Source organism: Saimiri boliviensis, chromosome 15 (assembly GCF_048565385.1).
Source record: "Saimiri boliviensis isolate mSaiBol1 chromosome 15, mSaiBol1.pri, whole genome shotgun sequence".
In the NCBI taxonomy this organism is placed as follows: Eukaryota; Metazoa; Chordata; class Mammalia; order Primates; family Cebidae; genus Saimiri; species Saimiri boliviensis.
In genome coordinates, this window is record NC_133463.1 from 7864276 (window position 1) to 7880335 (window position 16060).

General features: G+C 39.6%; 2 protein-coding genes across 6 annotated transcripts in view; one reads left to right on the forward strand and one right to left on the reverse strand.

Moving 5' to 3' along the window:
• Positions 1 to 3278, forward strand: part of RGS20 (regulator of G protein signaling 20) — a 102811-nt gene extending 99533 nt beyond the window's left edge. For all 4 annotated transcript variants that reach the window (XM_039464512.2, XM_074386656.1, XM_039464510.2 and 1 more), the window contains one exon: positions 1225 to 3278. In XM_039464512.2, the coding sequence (XP_039320446.2) occupies positions 1225 to 1413 (189 nt within the window). In that variant the 3' untranslated portion in view covers positions 1414 to 3278. The remainder of the gene's footprint in view (positions 1 to 1224) is intronic.
• A 4554-nt stretch (positions 3279 to 7832) lies between these two features.
• Positions 7833 to 16060, reverse strand: part of TCEA1 (transcription elongation factor A1) — a 53654-nt gene continuing 45426 nt past the window's right edge. For both annotated transcript variants that reach the window (XM_003940849.4, XM_010351596.3), the window contains exons 9-10: positions 12094 to 12165; positions 7833 to 9732 (exon numbers count right to left, since the gene is read on the reverse strand). In XM_003940849.4, the coding sequence (XP_003940898.1) occupies positions 9724 to 9732; positions 12094 to 12165 (81 nt within the window). In that variant the 3' untranslated portion in view covers positions 7833 to 9723. The remainder of the gene's footprint in view (positions 9733 to 12093; positions 12166 to 16060) is intronic.

Consider the following 16060-nt stretch of genomic DNA (forward strand, 5'->3'; position numbering starts at 1 on the left):
CCTATTTTCAGTTTTTTATGAAAGCACTGCGTGGCATTGGAACTATCATGGCCGGCCTGTGCAGGGATGGCCCAGCTGAGGCTCCTTCCACAGAAGAGATGTGTGAGTTCATCTTTGCACCTTCGGCCTGGACTCGTTTGTCTGGTGTCCTACAGGAACAGTGTGAGCCCAGTCGTTTGCTCTGGTTTATGAGACAGTCTTGTCTAGGAAGAGCCAAACAACAGAGCAATAATAGGCGACATCTCCTACGGGGTTAGTGAAATCCAAGCACTTTGTCATTAGATCACCAAAAACATTGACACTATCATCATCATCATCCCCACCTCAGAGGAGGAGTTCACTAGGACACAGAGTTTACCTTGCCCAAGGCCCTATAACTATGCAGTCACAGGGATGGAATTTAAACCCTAGGATCGTCTGCCCTCGGGCCCTGTGATTGGAACCTCCCAGGATTTTGAGTCAGCGTCCACTTCACCCCTGTGCCCAACCCTCTGGGCAGGCCAGCACTCATCCCAAGACCTGCCACTGTGGACCAGCAGGGGAAGTCTGGGCCTCCAGGCATCAGCCCCCATGTTACGAGGAAATGAGCAAGGGGCAGTCTGTGCTGTCTATTTTCTACAAAGCAGCAGTGTGAGCACTGCCAGCATCAGTTAGAACTTGTGGGAAATAAGCAATCAAGGAGACCCCTATACCTCCCAAGTCTGGGGTGGGACCCAGCTACTGTCTCACAAGCCCTTGAGCCTGCTGAGGCCACTGGCCTTTGAGAACCACGTTGATGATGCTTTTGGTTTCTCCTTCTGTGGTTTGGATTTTGGGGACAATCTCCTTTGGTTTGGGACATTTAAAAAAACAACAAGGCCGGGTGCAGCAGCTCACGCCTGTAATCCTAGCACTTAGGGAGGCCAAGGTGGGCAGATCACCTGAAGTCAGGCGTTCAAGACACACCTAGCCAACATGGCGAAACCCCGTCTCTACTAAAAATGCAAAAACTAGCCAAGCATGGTGGCAGTGCCTGTAATCCCAGCTATTCAGGAGCCTGAGGTAGGAGAATTCCTTGAACCCAGAAGGCAGAGGTTGCAGTGAGCCGAGATAGCACCACTGCACTCCAGCCTGGGTGACAGAGTGAGGCTATCTCAAAACAAAACAAAAACACAAGCTCTGGGAGTTTGGGATGGAGCTCCAACCGAAGTCTCTAATACAGCTTCTACTCATTTCTGTTGACAGGTGAGCTTAGACTCCCGGGTGAGAGAGGTCATCAACAGAAACATGGTGGAGCCATCCCAACACATATTCGACGATGCTCAACTTCAGATTTACACCCTGATGCACAGAGACTCGTATCCTCGATTCATGAACTCTACTGTCTATAAGGACTTGCTTCAGTCCTTATCGGAGAAATCCATTGAAGCATAGGATTTTTCAAATATATTTATTATTAATAAAATAATAAAAGAACTCATGGGCTACATCTAGCACAGGGAATTTAGAGGCTGTAGCATCTTCTGCTGGAGTAATACTCAGGCTATTTTAATAACAGATGATTCCTTCAACAGACTGCTATATATTCACAATGTAAATTGCAGCCACCTTTAGTGATACTTTCGGGAAAAAAAAAAAAAAAAAAAACAAGGGACATGGCTGTTGTAGAAAGCATATTTGCATTTACAAAACTGTAGCATGTTGTCAGTGGTGAAGGCTACACAGAAGGCTCCCCGCTGCCCAGGGCAGGTGCATCCACCATAGCAAAGGGAACCACTTCTGTTTTGCATGACTTTGGTAACTGATTACTGTCCCCCTAAAGAGAAGATATTCAGGTGTTTCTCAACCACCTCTTCCGTCCATGAAGCTTGGTTTGAATATTTCACTTACCAGTGCCATTACAGGACCCAAATTCACAGTTCACAAAGATGCGACACTACATGTGAAAATGGCATTCCGCTTGATCTTAGCATGTCTGTGTGGAGACACGTGTGCGTGTGTGGATCTCTGCGTGGTTAATGTAAAGCTCTGCTCTGAGGTGGATCAGTCTCAAGTGTCTGGTAACAGAAGGAGTCCTTAGAAAATTCTTTTGTAGAAAAGAATTACTGTTATTTTATTATTAGCATTTGCCAACCTAAAGAATGAATTTTTAAATTCACAACTTGGTCATCTTCACAACGAAATTGTCAAATAAGCATATTTCCATTTTTATTATTGAGGGAAATATGGGCATTTTCATTCTTTAAAGAAATAAAGCACAGTAATTTTATCTCAATCTTTATTTTTCCATATGTACATATTTGGGAAATATAAGATTAAGAAAGTAGGGATACGTGCAGCATATCTTTTAGCTCCCAGACTAGGGTTCTGTGCTTAGATCCCACTACTTTTATCATAGGCAAAAAGAACTTCATAGCTTACAGGTAAAAATACTGGTTGGTAGACCTAGCCCATCCTGAAGAAACCCATCTCTACAACGAATGGGAAACACATTCAAAATCCGGGTCACTCTGAGTAGTGGGACACACGCTGCATTGCAGGAGGTGGCACTGTGCTCCCGCCCTCACAGGGGATGGCTCTCCTCTGCCCTCGCCCTGCCTGGCCCCTCCATAGCCTGCCTGAATCTTCATGACTCAATTCAAGCCCCAAACCCAAGCCTCTCTCCTTCATTCTCAGGAAACCATTTTACCTCCTACTCTACTATGCAAATTGTGTCCCTAAGCCTCCTCAACTTCCCATGCAACCTACAAACATGTATGGATCAGTGTCTATTCTCATCTCCCTCCGTCCAGTCCCAGAGAACAATGTGTTCTTTCCTCCTTTTCGAGGTGTCAATCCCTTACCTGTGCTTCAATTCCAAGTCTTCCAATCTCATTCCTTACTAAAGAAAAAGGATGTAACTGTGAATGAGACATAAGCCCTGCCCTCTAGTAATTTACATTCAGTAAAAGCCGACTGATAGGTCTGTGGGAACTCTGAGACAGTAGGAACTACAAGCCGGGCGCGGTGGCTCAAGCCTGTAATCCCAGCACTTTGGGAGGCTGAAGCGGGTGGATCACGAGGTCAAGAGATCGAGACCATCCTGGTCAACATGGTGAAACCCCCGTCTCTACTAAAGATACAAAAAAAAATTAGCTGGGCATGGTGGCGCGTGCCTGTAATCCCAGCTACTCAGGAGGCTGAGGCAGGAGAATTGCCTGAACCCAGGAGGCGGAGGTTGCGGTGAGCCGAGATCGCGCCATTGCACTCCAGCCTGGGTAACAAGAGCGAAACTCCGTCTCAAAAAAAAAAAAAAAAAAAAAAAAAAAAGAACTACAGCAGGGGGAGAACAGTGCTGAAGGAGTCTTTTTTTTTTTTTTTTTTTTTTTTGAGACGGAATTTCACTCTTGTTGCCCAGGCTAAAGTGCAGTGGCGTGATCTTGGCTCACCGCAATCTCCACATCCTGGATTCAAGGGATTCTCCTGCCTCAGCCTCCCAAGTTGATTACAGGCATGCGCCGCCATGCCTGGCTAATTTTGTATTTTTCATAGAGACAGGGTTTCTCCATGTTGGTCAGGCTGGTCTCGAACTCCCGACCTCAGATGATTCGCCCACCTCAGCCTCCCAAAGTGCTGGAATTACAGGCGTGAGCCCCCACACCCGGCCTCTAAAATTCCACTCTACCCAGCAAACTGCTATCATTTCTTTAAGATTTACCTCCTGCAAGAAACCTGACCTCTTAAGTCATACCTACTGTGTTAGAGGCCATTTTTTAACGTTGCAGGAGTATTCTGCACAAATATTTATCATCTGAGTTATTACAAGTTGAGACTTCATCTCAAAAAAAAAAAAAAAAAAAGGAAAATGTAGGCTGGGTACGGTGGCTCATGCCTGTAATCCCAGCACTTTGGAAGGCCAAGACGGGCGGATCACCTGAGGTCGGGAGTTCGAGACAAGCCTCACCAACATGAAGAAACTCTGTCTCTACTAAAAATATAAAATTAGTCGGGCAGGGTGGCGGGCGCCTGTAATCCCAGCTACTCAGGAAGCTGAGGCAGGGAATTGCTTGAACCCAGGAGGCAGAGGTGCAAGACTGTGCCCTTGCACTCCAGCCTAAGCAACAAAAGTGAAACTCCGTCTCAAAAAAAAAGAAGGAAATGAAATATTAACTGAAACCTGATACCCATAGAACAGCAGCTCCGTACTTCCCCTCTCCCAGCCCCTAGCAACCACCATTCTACTCTCTGCTTCTATGAGTTTAACTATTCTATGCAGTAATTGTCTTTCACTTAGCATAATGTCTTCAAGGTTCATCCATTATCCTGATTCATCAATTCTGTCACATGGAGCAGGATTTCCTTATTTTTATGGCTAATATTTCATTGTACACACACACAGCAGGATTTCCTTTTTACTGGTAATATTTCATTGTGTACACACACACACACACACACACACACACACACACATATATATACATACATTTTCCCTTCTTTTTTTTTTTTTTTTTGAGCCACCACATGGCTAGATCCAGACGTCCGATATTAGCAGGGCTCTCCCTCCATCTCAACTCCCCTCGGCTTCATTGTACACAAAGGATCTCTGCATATATTAGGCAAAAAGCTGCAGGGACCCCAAGTGCAGCTGTGCTGGCTTAGCTGTACCTGTTCATATGGGAATCTCGAGGATGCACATGGGGCACGGGGACACTGTGAATGAGACCCGCCCGGAGTAATGTACAGGGAAGAAGGGGTGAAGTTGCCCCTAAATAAATTAGTAAAGTATCTGGGAGCTAATGCTCAGTAGACAGAAGCTATAGCTATCACGGTCCAACGCCAGTGCTCTCGGTTTTTGCTTGTTAAATACCTGCTATACTTTCATATTGGCATTATAAGTAACGTTTATTTCAAAGTAGTTCAGTCATCCACTTATAAAAACACTTGGACTAATTTAACCAGACTGTATGGGATATCACATATGAAATGTCTTTCTGAAGTAACGGCCATTAAGGGGAAAAATAATTAGCCATCTTTATGTAGCTTCCAGGGAGAGGAATCAGAACAAGGTCAGTCACCTGAGATAGCTCCCTGTGCTTTCATCTTCCATCCCCCAGCTGCACAAACAAGTACAAGAGTACACTGAAACTGTTGCACCACTTTGCAGAAATAAAGCACCCAAAGGGATCTCCCAAGACTCTAACTCCTTACATTCCTTAAAGTTGGAGTCTAAAACATGACCAACCAGTAACTATCCATTCTACCTCTGCTGGTCCTCAACCCATGGAACATTCTTTCTTTATATCTTAGCTCCTGAAGGGCCAAGGACAATATGTAACACACTGACAAAGACACATCCAAGAAAAACCATTTCATGAGCACCTACTATGTGACAGGCATTCTTCTGGATGCTAAAGATACAGCAGTGAGCACATTTCCCACAAAAACTTACCAACTCCATCTCTACTAAGTTATAGCTGTTGGTTATCGAATATAGCCATGATTATGAGCTGTTTTTTCCACTCTACTTCACTATTACTTTTTACTGACTTCAGTTTACTTAAACATTGTTCAGCATAATGTTTCCATTACTTCCTAGGAATTTGTCAGTAACTCTGTCCTATTTCCCATGAAGTAGCATTCTTAAGGATGGTCCTTTTTCATATGTGGCTTTTTTTTTTTTTTTTTTTTTTAAAGACAGAGTTTTGCTCTTGTTGCCCAGGCTGGAGTGCAGTGGCACAATTGGGCTCGCCTCAACTTCCACCTCCTGGGTTCAAGCCATTCTCCTCCCTCAGCCTCCCAAGTAGCTGGGATTACAGGCATGTGCCACCATGCCCAGCTCATTTTGTATTTTTAGTAGAGACGAGGTTTCACTATATTGGTCAGGCTGGTCTCAAACTCCTGACCTCAGGTGATCCACCCACCTCAGCTTCCCAAAGTGTTAGGATTACAGGCGTGAGCCACGACGCCTGGCCTCATATGTGGCTTTCACTAGTGATTCAGTGATTATCCTCATCGTGTTTCCCAGTGGGATACACAATTCATCTTGAATGGCTAATTTTCTACAACTTTAATAAAGTGGAGATAAAAACAATTTTTTGCTTTTTTAAAAAATTTTATATAGAGACAAGGTCTCGCTATGTTGCCCAGGCTGGTTTCAAACTTCTGAGCTCAAGCAAGCCTCTTGCATTGGCCTCCCAAAGTGCTGGAATTACAGGCATGAGCCACCTCACTGGTCTGCCTTTTTTTCCTTGAATGAGATAGGGTCTCATTCTGTTCCCCAGGGTGTTGTACAGTGGTGTAAACACAGCTCACTGCAGCCTCAATCTTCTGAGCTCAGAGGATTCTCCTGCCTCAGCCTCCTGAATAGCTGAGACTACAGGTATGCACCACCATGCCCAGCCAGTTTTTTAATTTTATTTATTTTTTTATAGAAACAGGGCCTTACTTCGTTGCCCAGGCTGATCTTGAACTCCTGGGCTGAAGCAGTCCTCCTGCCTCAGCCTCCTGAAGTGCTGGGATTACAGGTGTTAGCCACCAAGCCCAGCCTGGGAACAACTATTGATTAAAACTCTTTAAATCACAACTCTAACTATAGTTTTTATTTTGAGAAATATGGTTGAGCATGGTAGCTCAAGTCTGTAATCCCAGCACTTTGGGAGGCTAAGGCAGGCGAACTGCATGAGTTCAGGAGTTCGAGACCAACCTGGGCAACATGGCCCATCTCTACTAAAAACACCAAAATGCTGGGTGTGGTGGCGGGCACCTATAATCCAGCTACTTGGGAAGCTGAGGTGGGAGATCACCTAAGCACAGAAGGCAGAGGTTGCAGTGAGCAGAGATTGTGTCACTGCACACCAGTGAGGGCAAATGAGTGAGACTCTGTCTCAAAAAAAAAAAAAAAAAGAGAGAAATAAAGTCCATTCAGATACACAAATTACAATTTGACCCATAAGGACAACCACTATATAGCTATAAAAATTCAAAGCATAGCCTGTTATTTCTTTTGCTATCTTGTTAATACTTAAAATATCTGCCATTTGTAAGATGTATATATAGGTTTAGATGTCTGGGGGAATATAAATATTTCTGAATTTTTGCCACAGCTTAGCAAAATTTATAAACCAATGCTCATCATCATCACTCAGGTAAGTCAGAAAACCAAGACTGTTCTTTCCGCTTTCATCGGATGGTTCTTCATTATCTGTATTTGCCTAATTCCTTTGTTCATTTAACACACTTACTTTGCCCTGAAAGTAAGTGTCATACAATATTACCCTTAATATTTACTTCCAGTTACTTTATAAAGGTCTAGTATTGGGCCGGGCATGGTGGCTCACCTGAGATCAGGAGTTGGAGACCAGCCTGACCAACATGGTAAAACCCTGTCTCTACTAAAAAATACAAAAATTAGCAGGGCATGGTGGTGGGCGCCTATAATCCCAGCTACTTGGGAGGCTGAGACAGGAGAATTGCTTGAACCTGTGGGGCAGAGGTTACTGTGAGCTGAGACTGTGCCATTGCACTCTAGTCTGGGAGACAGAGCAAGACACTGGCTCAAAAAAAAGAAAGAAAGAAAAAAAAAGGCTAGTATTTGCCAATAGCAAGACTCACAATTTATTCTCTCACATTAAATTAAGTATACACATGGGATGCGCTCACATATTTACTCAGAACCTGCCATTCCATCCATCACCAGAGGACCAGGAACAGACAAGAAAGTCTGTAGTACTGCTGACTACTAGTTTTTACTGAAGACCAGGCTTCACTTAATTAAAACTGTAATTTAGAAATACCTCAGTAGTGGAGGGGAGAGGGAATGTGTAGTTAAATAAAAGATAAAGCAAGCTTCAATGTCTAAATCAAATGACACAATATATGTTTAACAACAAAAAAAACTTTATTGAATTACAAATTTTAAAATGGATCACTTAATTTAAAAGTGAGATTATTTTGTTCTGAAACTCATTCTTTCAAAAATGTACTTTAGTTTTGAAATGATGAAACAAAATCTTCAACTATGAACTGACGACATAGAGGTGGGTTGGTACCGGTGGCCCAATTCTTAACATGGACATTTAAAAATGCTGCTTTCTGTATTACAACAAAATAAGAAACTGGAAAAAGGGAGCAAAGGAGAGTGCAAAGCATGTACGGAGGTCTTCCTACGGTTGTCTGACAGAATAATTCAACATAAAATGTAGACTTTGCAACAGTGGCCTTTAAAGTGTGCTACAGCAAGTGTACCCTAAGAAACCTATGTGGAAACAATGTTTGTCTTACTCCAAACAGAAAAAAATGGTACACACTTTAACAAAAAGGAAAACTTAATTTTAAGATCTGTACTGTAAAGCTACTTGCGATAGCCCATATATTCAGTTTGTTCAACAATCTCACTCATTGACAGAAAAAGTCAGCAAATAAGACTTAAGACAAAAATATTTTCTATCAATCTCCACAAGAAAAGACCACAGATTTAATGATTTACACAAACCTTAAGATTAATCCTTGGTCAGCAGAGATTTCCAAATCAAAATCGAATCATGAACTGTTTACAACAGCTACACTATACTAAGATGCTAAACATTTTCTTTCCAGTATGTCTTCCTACTAGGGGAAAAAAATATGAAAAATTTTCATCTTTACCTGTGAGGGGATTTATGAAAAGCCTTCTAAACTACAACAGTATTCTTCTGCAAAACTAAAACACATTATAAAGTCAAACAGGTAAATTAACTGCAAAACCAAACTGATCTCAACAAAGCCTTGTTCCCAAAAGTAAAATCTATTAAGAACAAGTAATATACATGTACAAGAAATTACAAGAAATGATCAGGGTTAGTTACAGATGTAAAATAATATCTAATATTCAAAGCTTGCAAACATAATAATTAAAATCAAATTCATAAGCTAGCTCAAATATTATGTACACTTTAGATAAGCTGGTCAAGTATTATTTGAATACACACCATATTTGGTAAACCTAAAATTATATTAACTTTTCTCCTCGTTTAATATTTGTAGCTACATGCCAATATGGAAGAAAATGTATTTTCACTTATGTATTACTAACAGAATTTCTACTGTGTATGTTTCACACTGTAAAAAAAGAAAAGTTAAGGTATATTTTCCTTTAAGAAAGAAAAAACATTGGCTGGGTGGGGTGGCTCATGCCTATAATCCCAACACTTTGGGAGGCCAAGGCAGGTGGATCACCTGAGGTCAAGAGTTCGAGGCCAGCGTGACCAACATGGAGAAACCCCATTTCTACTAAAAATACAAAAATTAGCTGGGCTTGGCGGCACGTGCCTGTGATCCCAGCTACTCAGGAGGCTGAGGCAGGAGAATCGCTCAAACCTGGGAGGCAGAGGTTGCAGTGAGCCGAGATCGTGCCATTGCACTCCAGCCTGGGCAACAAGAGCAAAACTTTATCTTAAAAAAAAAAAAGAAAGAAAGAAAGAAAGAAGAAAAAGAAAAAATATTGCCAGAAGGTTAACTAATAAAAGTTTAATATCAAGTTACTTATAAACATGGAAAAAATATGTTTTGAAACAGATACCATACAATTATTATATAGTCTCCTTACAGATCTGAAACTAGGAAGGCATTAAAGGAAGAAATGTTAGGTCAAAACCAAAGTCTAACCCAAGGGATGTATGTTACTTTAAAAATCTGATTTGCAGGAAAACTAGTTGCTTGGCCTAGTTTAAAGCTAATTACAAAATCTGTTTTCTTAATGGTCCAGATTATTTTGCCAATTCTTCCGACTCAACAGAACTGTCAAAAAAGAAAAAACATTTTGTGAGACCTTTCAATACCAATAAAGTACATTCTGCATTTAATACAGCATACATCTGATATTGCTTTTAAAATAGATGCATTTTTAAAAAACATGTTGTATTTTTTCACACATGAAAATCACCTATCTTAAGTGTCTAACTTTCCCAACTTAGAACTACTAGGAACATGTAACTAAAGAACTTGTATAAAACAATTTAAGCATTTTTATTAAATACCTCTTTATAATGTTTTAAAGGTAAAAAAAAAAAAAAAATAACCATTCCAAATTTGAATTGTTAAAATATGCCACACCCTAGGCATCAGCTTTCTATCCCAAATTGAACTTTCTTAAATTCAGTTAAGTACTGTGTCAAAACTTGTGTCACAAACTGAATGTATTCAAAACAAACTGCACTGCATGTCTCATCACCATAATAAAAATGATCCATCATGCAAAACAAATCCAAGAGAATAGGCCAAATTTGCTCAACAGGATTGAAAAAGAAGGTGAATGTCCCTCTCCTAGACCAAGGAAAGCTTCTGCAACCTCAGAAGGGGAGGAAATACTGTTTCATGCCATGAAGACACTTTCAACAGCAGTAAATCTTTCCAGCTCATAACTAATTCCTTGTATGTAATAAAATGGGTACTGGGCCAGGCACAGTGGCTCAAGCCTGTAATCCTAGCACTTTAGGAGGCCGAGGTAGGCAGATCACCTGAGGTCAGGAGTTCGAGACCAGCCTGGCCAACATGGCGAAACCCTGTCTCTACTAAAAATACAAAAATTAGCTGGGTGTGGTGGCGCGTGCCTGTAATCCCAGCTACTTGGGAGACTGAGGAAGAATTGCTAGAACCTGGGAGGCGGAGGCAGCAGTGAGCGGAGATAGAGCCACTGTACTCCAGCCTGGGCAACAGAGTGAGACTCTAATTAAAAAAATAGGAAAAAAAAAAAAAAAAGAATAAATAAAATAGGTACTGGCCCCAATCCTTTAAAGTGGAGTTGTTGAAGATGCCAAATAGATATCCTCAATATGGTTTGGGACTCTGGCCCAAATGGCTTCTAGTTAATTTCATGGCTTCTTTTTTTTTTTTGAGACGGAGTTTCACTCTTGTTACCCAGGCTGGAGTGCAATGGCGTGATCTCGGCTCACCACAAGCTCCGCCTCCTGGGTTCAGGCAATTCTCCTGCCTCAGCCTCCTGAGTAGCTGGGATTACAGGCACGCGCCACCATGCCCAGCTAATTTTTTGTATTTTTAGTAGAGACGGGGTTTCACCATGTTGACCAGGATGGTCTCGATCTCTTGACCTCATGATCCACCCACCTCGGCCTCCCAAAGTGCTGGGATTACAGGCTTGAGCCACCGCGCCTGGCCCATGGCTTCTAGTTAACTTCTGATTTTCAGAAAATGCTTTAAGCTAAGTGAATACTTCAAAAAGCATTAAACTGAAAAGTCTATGTAAGTATAAATGAAAAACAAAAGAATTTTGTACACACTTCAGAAAAACTAATAAAAATAGCCAGCATTTTTAGAACACCAACAATTATCAGGCACACTAAATATATTATCTCTACTCTTCACAATCGAAATGAAAGGAACTATTCACATTTAATATGTAAAAACAATATAGCTCAGTAATGAGAAGTAGCAAGGGAGTTCAAAATCAGCCTGTATGATTCCAAAGACTAAATTCCTACCATGTAAGCCTCTGAACCTCACCACCCTTATCATTCACATCTACAATAATAATTAAAATGTTTTTAATACTGATGTATACTTCTGCTCCCAAATTTAAATTTTGTTCTTTTGGTTCACAAAATCACTCAAGAATGAATCATTGAAATAATATAAAATTGCTGTGTGGGACTACTTTCAAGAGCACACAGGCAATATGAAGGCTTAGTGAAAAGCCTACCAAATCACATCAGTGCTCATCAGTAATTTCTAAAATAAACAATAAAATCATTGGGTTTGATTTCAACAAGTGGAAAAATCTTTTTTCCAAAATCAAAATCTATTAAAACAAGTAACTAAACATGTACAGATTTTCTGGAAGTAAAAGAGTCATAACAATGTAATGAATATAGGATATATAGGACAGTGATATAATAATTGAACAGTTAAGATTCACTCCCTCTTTCCTGCACCAAAACAAATAAAGATAGTAAAGTCAAGTTAATACCCTTTATTTCTAGTAGGACACAAAACAGTATATTCCATTACAAGTAGGAACTACAAGAGTACTGGATAGTGTGAGCATATCTGTATATATTTAGGTATCTAGATGGACCTATGAAAAGACCAGAAGAAATCATTCTATTATAAGCGAGTATAATATGAATCCAAGAGGGTCCATACCTTCCATCGATTTCCACATTCATTACAGACAACAAATGTTGTCATTGGCTCATCAGCACTACGGGTTTGCACCTGCAGCAAAATTAAATTAAACATACTTTTTCCAGGACTATAAAAAAACCCCACCCAAATAAGAATGTTATACATAAAGACACAGAATACCTAATAAACATGATGGTACCACAATAAAATAAATAAAAGTCTGAAACAAGTTCTAAGCAAAATCATGTCAACAGAGCACATTTCCAAACATCACTTTCCTGAGTCCTTGTCTTTCCTGTTTAATATATCCCAGGTAAGTGGGAAAATCTTCTGAAGTCATACCTTATACTTTTTACAAACAGCTAATAAATATTTTTAAAATTAATCGATAAGTTATTTGGATCTCAAAAACAATTTCATCAATAAGAAGCACAGAAATGAATAAATTTAAACATATGTCAATTTTCTCTTACAAAATAACAAGATGTAAAAAAACCTAACTGCCGCAACCTTTCTAAAAGTTAGGCAGCATTCTTTGTAACCTAGAAACTTAGTATCTAAACTATTTCTAAGATGGTAATTAAAAACACAAAAATACAAGGAATGTTTGAAGAGTATAATTTTGTAACAGCACAACACTAAAAACAAATATCCAACAGGGAAATAACATAAAGTAAGAGTATATCCATCTGATGAAATATTACACAGCCAGAAAAATGCTTACAAAGGTTTTCTTGTTTGTCTGTTGTTGGTTTTAAACAATTAAGAGGGAGAGAACTCCAGATGTATTTGGTTCCTTCAAGCATTTGTTCAGCAAGATTAAATGGCACCAAAAAAAAAATAATCAGTGACTAGCAGTTTAGGCAGGCTGCAAAGGACCTGAGATTTTGGGAAATGCCAGAAAAGGATCAAAAAGCCAAAACTGGCCAGGCATGGTGGCTCACATCTGTAATCCCAGCATTTTGGGAGGCCATGGTGGATGGATCACTTGAGGTTGGGGGTTCAAGACCATCCTAGCCAACATGTTGAAACCCCCTTCTCCACTAAAAAAAAATAAGAAAAATTAGCCAGGCCTTGTGGAGGGCACCTGTAATCCCAGCTACTCGGGAGGCTAAGGCAGAAGAATCACTTGAACCCAGAGGCAGAGGTTGCGGTGAACCGAGATCACACCACTGCACATCAGCCTGGGCAACAGAGGGAGACTCTGTCTCAAAAAAAAAAAAAAAAAAAAAAAGAAAGAAAAAGAAAAGAAAAGACCAAAACAGAGCAGTTTCAAACAAGAACAAAATAAAAAGTCAAATAACTAGATGTCACTTCTTTTTGAATTGAAAACATCTCCTAAAATATACAGAAATAGTAGGAGAGAGATTTACTGGGAACAAAGCTACCTTTCAAGAATACAAATAAAATCTTATTCTGAACATAAATAAAATTTTTATTCATAGATGCTCTTAACTGTGGATGACTGACAAATTTGTATTGTATATTCCTACAGATTAGTCATAATTAAATCAAATTGCCTGAACTGTAGGGTTTATAAAATGTTTATATTTTATGAAGTTCAATTCTAACTAGTGGAAAGTTACTCTAGCTTTTTTTTTTTTTTTTTTTTTTTGGTATTGTTTTGTTTGTTTTTGGGATGAAGTTTCATTCCTGTTGCCCAGGTTGGAGTGCAATGGTGCAATCTTGGCTCACTGCAACCTCCACTTCCTGGGTTTAAGTGATTCTCCTGCCTCCGCCTCCCAAGTAGCTGGGATTACAGGTATATACCAACATGCCCAGCTAATTTTTTGTATTTTTAGTAGAGATGGGGGTTTCATCATGTTGGCCAGTCTGGTCTTAAACTCCTGACCTCAGGTGATCTGCCTGCCTCAGCCTCCCAGAGTGTTGGGATTACAGGTGTGAGCCACCAAGCCTGGCCTTCTCCTACTTTTTAACAAGGCTGTTTACCATTCTATGTAAAAATAGCAGCAGTATCTACTCTTAAGTTTGTTTAAAGGTTAGGGATAATTTGGAAAAAAAAAAAACAAAAACATAATACATTAATTTCTCTGGAAACAGGATGCAGATTTAAATAGCTATTAAAATAATTTATTTTCCTAGCCATAAAGGATGGAAGTAAAGAACTTTTATTTATCATGTTACGTATAGTTTGTTTATGAAATTAATTTGTAAATAAAAGAGGAAAATATTTTTATTATTTTTGTATGGCACTGATTTATGTTATGCAACTCAAATAGACTATTCTCTGGAAAAAGAAAAAAAATGCTTACATTATGGTACCTAAGTTAAAAGAAGAGTGTAAAATAGTTTTTACAGTATTTAATTCCAACTATACATAGAAAAAAAAATCACAAAATATTGCAGACAACAAAATACTGATAACCGTTCTCTTTGGAAGGTAGCTTAATGAATGACTTAAATTTATTACTCATGTTTTTCTGTATTTTCCTAATTTCCTATAAGCAGTTCCTACTGCAATTCCACTGCTGGGTATATAACCAGAAGAAAGGAAGTAGAGTCTCAAAGAGGTATCTGTACACACAAGTTCACAGCAGCTTTATTCACAACAGCCAAAAAGGAGAAGCAACAACCCAAGTGTCCATCAACAGATGGATGAATGTATCAAAAGTGGTATGAACATACAATGGAATATTATTCAGCTGTAAAAAGGAGGGAAAGTCTGACATATGCTACAACACAGATAAACCTTGCAGACATTATGCTAAGTGAAATAGGCGCCAGTCACAGTAAGACAAACATTATATGATTCCACTAATGTAAAGTACTCTGCATAGTCAAATTCTGAGAGATAGAAAGCAGAATGGTGGTTGTTGGGCTGGACAGAGGAGGAATGGGGAGTTATTGTTTAAGGGATAAAGAGTTTCAGTTTTGCAAGAGGAAAAGCATTCTGGAGACTGGATACAAAGCACTGTGAATGCTCTACTACTGAACAGTTCACTTAAAAATTACTGGTTAAGATGGAAAATTTGAGGTTATATATATTCTACCACAACTACTTTTTTTAACTTAGAAAGAGAACCCAGTAAGAAAAAAAGCTGGCCGGGCATGGTGTCTCATGCCTGTAATCCCAGCACTTCGGAAGGCCGATGCGGGCAGATCACAAGGTCAAGAGATCAAACCATCGTGACCAACATGGTGAAATCCCATCTCCACTAAAAATACAACATTAGCTAGGTATGGTGGCACACAGCTATAGTCCCAGCTACTCAGGAGGCTGAGGCAGAAGAATTCCTTAAACCCAGGAGACAGAGGTTGTAGGGAGCCAAGATTGTCCCATTGCACTAGAGCCTAGTGACAGAGCGAGACTGTCTCAAAAAGGAAAAAAAAAAAAAAAAAAGAGAGAGAGAGAGAAAGCTAACATGGCTTTTAATAACTTTATAAATTTCTGAAGTTCTAAACTGAAGAGAATTGCCAGAACCAAAGGTCTCAAAACCAGAAAGGTTATTTCTCTGAATGAAGATGACAAAGCATTATTAAAGTTAAATGTTATTCTTCAGTTTAAGTTGTGGCAGGAACCTAAATACTAACAATGCTGAATTTTAAATATGGTATATTGAAATGCAGTATGAGATGATAAAATCCCACCTTATCACCACTTCCAAGATCAAAGCTTCGTGACACCAGTAAACTATTAACATGACTTCCTACTCAAAGGCCCAAAGGAAGACAAAGCAGCACCATCCTCAGAACAACAGTATTTTGCTTAGTTAAGGCCTTGAGATAAAAATGGTTTGAAACCTCCTGCTATACTTTATATATACTTAATTCTGTTATCTAGGGCCCCAAAAGTAGAAATGAGGAATCTTTTGCTCTGTGGGAAAAATTTTAATCCCCTCTGGGGTACATAGTAACCAAGAGTTACACTTACTTCTTTTACATCTGTTATTTCCATAAGAACTTTGAGAGTTTTCTCTTCTTTTTTTTTTTTTTAATTTTTTTTGAGACTGAGTTACACTCTGTC